At 32.1% G+C, this 6,390-nt stretch overlaps 1 protein-coding gene across 1 annotated transcript; it reads left to right on the plus strand.

Annotated features, from left to right (window-relative positions):
- Window positions 1-1,257: 1,257 nt before the first annotated feature.
- On the plus strand, window positions 1,258-4,150 carry LOC102586474 (cytochrome P450 82C4-like). Its single transcript, XM_006346611.2, has 2 exons — window positions 1,258-2,254; window positions 3,296-4,150. The coding sequence occupies exons 1-2, from the start codon at window positions 1,331-1,333 to the stop codon at window positions 3,926-3,928; spliced, it is 1,557 nt and encodes a 518-aa protein (XP_006346673.1). The 5' UTR covers window positions 1,258-1,330; the 3' UTR covers window positions 3,929-4,150.
- The last annotated feature ends 2,240 nt before the right edge of the window (window positions 4,151-6,390 follow it).

The following is a 6,390-nucleotide window of genomic DNA, read 5'->3' on the forward strand; positions in this document are numbered from 1 at the left end:
ATGTAATTTAAATTTATTTATATATAAAATATTTACATTGATATAATTTTAAAATATTTCTTATACTATTTCATAGTTTTTATCTTTTAATATATTATTTCAAGTTTAAAACTTAGAATTCGGAATGGTCCAATAAAGATTATAGTTCATAGATGTTGATAATTATAATAAAACTTAAATCAATATCAAATTAATAATAATGCAAAAATAAAATCAATTCAATACTAAGAATGACAATAATATTGAATATTTGTTCTTTAGTTTTACATTGGTTTAGACAATTAAAATATTTTTTAAGAAACACCATAGATAATTGTATTTTGGTTGGACTAAAGAAATATTTGGAGCACAAGTTAATTATATGTTTGTATGCAAACTTTACCGAAAAAATCCAAAAATCTGAAAAAATCCGAGGTTTATTAGTTTTGTTTGATTTTATAAATTTAAAAATTCGACACAATGGTTTAGTTTGGTATTTGAAAAACCCGAACCAACTCGAGGTTGAAAAACTTGAAAAAATCCGAATTTTATTAGTATGGTTTGGTTTATAAATTTTAAATTTTTACACAAATGATTTGGTTTGATATTTGGAAAACCCAAACCAACCCGATCATGTACACCCCTAAGTCCGTATAGGACTACAAGTCGCTGTCCCCAGATTGTACATCTTTTAATTTTAAGCCACATAAAATAAAATCTGAATTGTTTCAAACGAGAAAAAGCCCTAAATAATTCTTTATCTTTGGATTAAAATTCAAAGTCATTTCTTATTATTTACATGAAGCACAAATAATTTCCTATGTTTGTAATATTGGTGCACTTTGAGTCCTTCTTCAAACTTATGTCTATTTTTTGACATAAGCTTGTCCACAATTTTATGAATGAAATGTTCAATCGTCCTTTTATATATTTAGTAGAAATAGTAACTTCATGTGAGAGAAGGTAAGAAGAAGAATACCTTATTTTTAGTAGAAATATTATTATAGCTAAACTAAAAGCTTACATTTACTTATCAAACTATATCAATTTTTCATTGTCATATGAAGTTACAACATTTTATTTTTTTTGTACTGAAATCGAAACCTCTTGTTAATGATGAAGGAGTACTTATCACTGTATCACAACCGTGATAAATAGTACACTACTTATTTTATATAAAAGAAAATCATACATAAAATCTCACTGTATGTGTGGTCTCTATCACCAGATTGTTAGCTCTTTTAATTTTATAACCAGTTCAATTATAAATACCCACTATCTACTCTCGTCTAGTAGTAACCTCAATAGCTTCTAAAAATTCAGTCCACTACCTAGCTACCATATAATCAACATGTATTTTCTTTCTGAACTCTTAGCACTATCAATTGCTTGGTTGTTAGCCCTTTTTGTTGCTTGCAAATACAAAACTAGAAACAGAGAAACTGTTGCACCTAAAGCTCCAGGTGCGTTGCCCTTTATAGGTCACCTCTATCTTCTTAGTGGCGATCTTCCTGTTTGTCGAATCCTTGGACTCATGACAGATAAATATGGACCCATTTTTCAACTGCAGCTGGGATCCCATCCAGCTCTTGTTGTCAGCAGTTGGGAAATGGTTAAAGATTGCTTCACAGCTGGCAATGATAAAATATTTGCTAGTCGACCAAGCATGGCATTAAGCAAGTACTTAGGCTACAATGGAGCAATTTTTGCTTTAGCCCCTTACGGACAATACTGGCGTGATATTCGTAAAATGGTAACTGTTGAACTCTTAACCAACAGTCGTCTTGAGAAGCTAAAGCACGTCCGTACATCAGAAGTGAATTGCTCTATAAAAGACTTGTACTCAAATTGTAGTAGTAATAATAATAGTGAAGTGAACTTAAGTAGTTGGTTTGAGAACATAACGTTCAATATAATCATCAGAATGCTTGTTGGGAAGCGATTTACCGGATGTTTTGAGGCGGAGATGAATTTCAAGGAGTCAATAAAGAAAGTGTTGTACCTCGGTGGGACTTTTGTTTTTTCTGATGCAATTCCGTCGATTGAATGGATGGATATTGGTGGACACATTAAATCAATGAAACAGACTTATAAAGAAGTTGATAGTGTGTTGGATAGCTGGTTAAAACAACATATAGAGAAAAGAAAAGATTGTGATTCAAATTCTAGTGGATCAGACCAATCTGATTTTTTTGATGTGATGCTTTCTACTCTTCCTGAGGAAACAATGGAGTCTGGATACGACCGTAATGCCATTATCAAGGCAACAGCTTTGGTAAGCCATCTTTATCTCAACTGCTTTGGTTACTTACAGCCACGGCCCATGTCATCAATAAAATTGGATGCCCCAATCTGAGCTTGAAAGTTATTCACTCGGTTCCTTTTTAGTTGTTATGTTGCTTTTTTTAGAGTCAAATTAATTAATTTTCAAAAATAAAATTTTAGATATTTTAAAAATATTATACCGAAAATACTATGAATTGCAATTTTTTTCATCTTGATGAAAAAATTCTTCTTAAAATGTTAGTCAAAATTCATACTTTCTCTGTTCCTATTTACTTATCCATTTTTGACTTGATACACTTATTAAGAAAATAATAATTGTCGTATTGAGTTTACTCTTTTACTCCTATTAATTGATAGAATTCCAAAATCAATTTACTCATTAAAGAGGTTTTACCTTTTTCAAAATTTATTAATTGAGGGAATAACAGTTAAGAAAATTGTCTTTTCTTGATTTTTCAAAATGGATAAGTAAAACGGAATAACGACATTATGGTTTATTCTAAAAAGAAAATTATGACAATTAAAAACGAATAGAGTAAGTATTTGTTACAAATATCCTATACTTTTCACCCATTGGAAAATTATTTCGTGTACAACATTACGTTTATATATATAAAGCAAATCCCTCGTGTTTTCAAGTTCATTAATGGCATGAAACACGCCATTCTAATAAATTGAAGAAAAAAAATTACTTCACTCACCATCGAATCAGATTTGGCGTATCATAATTCATAAAAGTGAGGAATGATGGAAGGAACAAAATAAAGAAATATGATTGACCTTAGTAATTTTATTTACCAAATTTTTTAATTTTTTTTTCTATTTATAATTTTTCACCTAATCAACAAAGAAAATTATTTTTGTAGACATAATTATATTGAACAATGATAAAGTTAACTGACTACCACTATATGCTCTATGTAATTTAACCTAAAATTATACTAAGAATTATAAGTTTATATTTTCTTATCCTAATTTATCTTGCACACTTTTGATTTAGTCCGTCATGAAAAGAATGTTACTTGCGCAGATACTTATCATGACAGCATCAGAGAGCACTGCAGAGACATTAATATGGGCACTATCTATGCTAATAAATGGCACCCGCTCATTGAAATTAGCCCAGGATGAGCTAGAAGAGCATGTAGGAAGAAATAGATGGGTTGAAGAATCCGACATTAAAAACCTTCCTTATTTGCAAGCCATAGTAAAAGAAACCTTACGTCTCTACCCACCCGGTCCTTTGGCAGGGCCTCGAGAGGCCATCGAAGACTGTTACGTTGGTAATTATCATATTAAAAAGGGAACTCGTTTGATTGTTAACTTGTGGAAGCTTCAACGAGATTCGAGAATTTGGGAAGATCCAAATGAGTTTAAACCAGAGAGGTGGTTCTTGAAGGAACATTCAGAGTTTAATTTTAGAGGACAAAATTTTGAATATATTCCGTTTAGCTCTGGAAGAAGAATGTGCCCTGGTTTGACGTTTGGAAGTCAAGTAGTGCATTTGACGCTAGCAAAATTACTTCATGGATTCAATATATCAACGACAAGAGAGGAACCAATAGATTTAAGTGAGGGCTTAGGCATTGCCTTACCTAAAGTGAAGCCTCTTCAACCATTTGTTTCTCCAAGACTGGCTGTGGAACTCTACCAAAATCTTTGAACAAAGAATATGCAGGTTGAGTGTGATAAGTTGAGGGCCTATTGTATGCTTAATACTATCAAATAAGTAATGCCTATGCAGTGTCAGTGTGTGTACTATTTTGTCAGACTAATAGGATAACAAAGTTTGAAGCTAAGTGTCAAAATCAAAATGTTAAATTTTGGGATAAGTCACTGATTCCTTCATTGTAATTGATAGTAAGATTTTAATGTTTTTTATTTAGATTATGAAGAAAGAACTCTTAGTCTCAATTTTCTATTATTAAAATACTTCAAAATATATGATTAACAATAATTTCTTAAAGGCATAAAAATGTACACAAATGATATAAACCGTGCTATATGTTATTGTGAAAAGACACACTACAAAAAAAATTCATTATCAGTGATGAATTATATTATCACTTTAAAATTATTTTTTGTGAATGACGAAACAAAATTCGTCAATCTTTCGTCCCTAAACATGAGTCGCTAATAGTATATAAACACAATTTAGTGTCATGTCAATAAAACTGTTATATTTACTACTGTCACGATCTAATTTAGGACCGTGACCGACACAAAATTCCACAGAACCATATCACACTCTAATAAAGGAAAGGAAAAATGGAGCGACTCTAAGAGTTTTTAAAAAGATAAAAAGAACCATATCAATTCGAAAAATGCCTTGCCACGCAAAGCAATGAAGCGCTCACCAGATGCTACTAATTCACACTCCCTACTTAGACTTGGCTTGTAGACACGTGAGACCTATTAACCTAGGGCTCTGATATCATTTGTCACGACCCCAAATTGAACGTGATGACCACTTGCCTATTCCCACCAAGACAATTCAACCTCAATCGAACAAAACGAAAGAAAAGTGGAAAGATGAAACAAGCACAAAAAAAGCTGAAAACTTATTCATTTTGTTAACACTCCAAAGCCTGGTTGTCACATGTACAAGCCTCTAATACCAGAAAGTACAGAATTGAAATAATTACATAGTCTCAATGTGTTTGTTCTCAAATACAACAAATCATAACATAAAAGGAAAAGAGAGCCCGCCAAGATAACAAACAACTACCTCTCAATAGTCCTTTGATAAGCCTCGATATGTAGGACAACAAAAACAGTCACACATAACCAGACTCAGAACCTACACAAGTGTAGATCAATGGGTGAGTTCCAACAACACGTTACCCAACAGGAAACCTACTGAACAAAGCAACTGGCTAGAAATCGAGTACCCTTTTCATCCCAACTGAACCTCCTCAAACTACAACCTACAGAGAAATCAGCCCAACCTAACAGTTCTACAATATATAACTCACAAGGCTAAATAATCACAATTCAATAGCCAACACGATTCAAGTAAGTCAATCTCAATGTCAATAAGATCAAGCACACATAACAAGTGCATCAATCACAGTTGACAAGTAAGTCCAACATAATAATCAAAATGCATAAAATCATAATTATCAAGCCCTTACCGAAACTATTTCCCATCCACACAATATCACTAGCCAAAACCATTTTTCATTGGCTTTATATCATTCACTAGCCAAAATCATTTTCCATCGACTTTAAATCATTTCACTAGATGACACCATTTCCCATTGGATTTATATCAAATTACTACATGTAACCATTTCCTATTGAATTTGTATTGTTTCACTAGCTGGAACCACTTCCCATAAGCGTTATATCAAATCACTAACAAGAACCATTTCTCGTCGATTTTATACCATTTCACTAGCTGGAATCATTTTCCATTCACTTTATATGATGAGTCTCATCACCGTGAACAACAATCAAATGCACATAAGCAAGTTCGTTCACACTATAAGGAAGAGACAACAATTTAAGTAATTCAAGTTCACATTCATGCTATCCAATCAATCAAATAGGGGCCATCACAAGACAATTCACAAGCATTATTATTAACACATAGCATTTTCAATGAACCCCTCTTTAATAATTAAGCTTAATCAAGTGGAACATTGAATCCCTCACCTTATTTCCATTAATTCCAACACACAAATAATACCCACATCAATTACTTAGAAGCATGGGTCAATCAACTCAAAAAATCATTTTCAAAAGGTAGATTTGAATCCAAAATCAATACTTGAAAATGATAGTTAAGGCCTTAGAAACTCATTGGTGAAAATCATTTTGAAAAGGAATCAAAATAACTTCACATTCTCCATTTTAGCTTAGAACTTGTGTTCTTGAAAAACCTTGTCATTAATCAATAAAAATCCAAATTTTTGATGTTATAATCCATAAATAATCAAAGGGAAATGAAGTTTTAGGATCACAAATCTTACCCTAATAATTAGCACAAGAAATTCTTTCAAAAATCGCCACCAAGGGTTTGACAAGCTCAAAATGGAAAATGGAGCATAAACCGTGAAATTTATAGGCCAAAAACCCCTCTCTGATATTGTAAAAGAGGCCATGGGTTCGCAAAAGCAAACC

This window comes from Solanum tuberosum, unplaced genomic scaffold (assembly GCF_000226075.1).
Source record: "Solanum tuberosum cultivar DM 1-3 516 R44 unplaced genomic scaffold, SolTub_3.0 scf00080, whole genome shotgun sequence".
Lineage (NCBI taxonomy): Eukaryota > Viridiplantae > Streptophyta > Magnoliopsida > Solanales > Solanaceae > Solanum > Solanum tuberosum.

Coding starts and splice junctions, on each gene's coding strand:
- LOC102586474 (XM_006346611.2), top strand. CDS start 1,331: ATGTATTTTCTTTCTGAACTCTTAGCACTATCAATTGCTTGGTTGTTA. Junction 2,255..3,295: donor TTATCAAGGCAACAGCTTTG/GTAAGCCATCTT, acceptor TTACTTGCGCAG/ATACTTATCATGACAGCATC.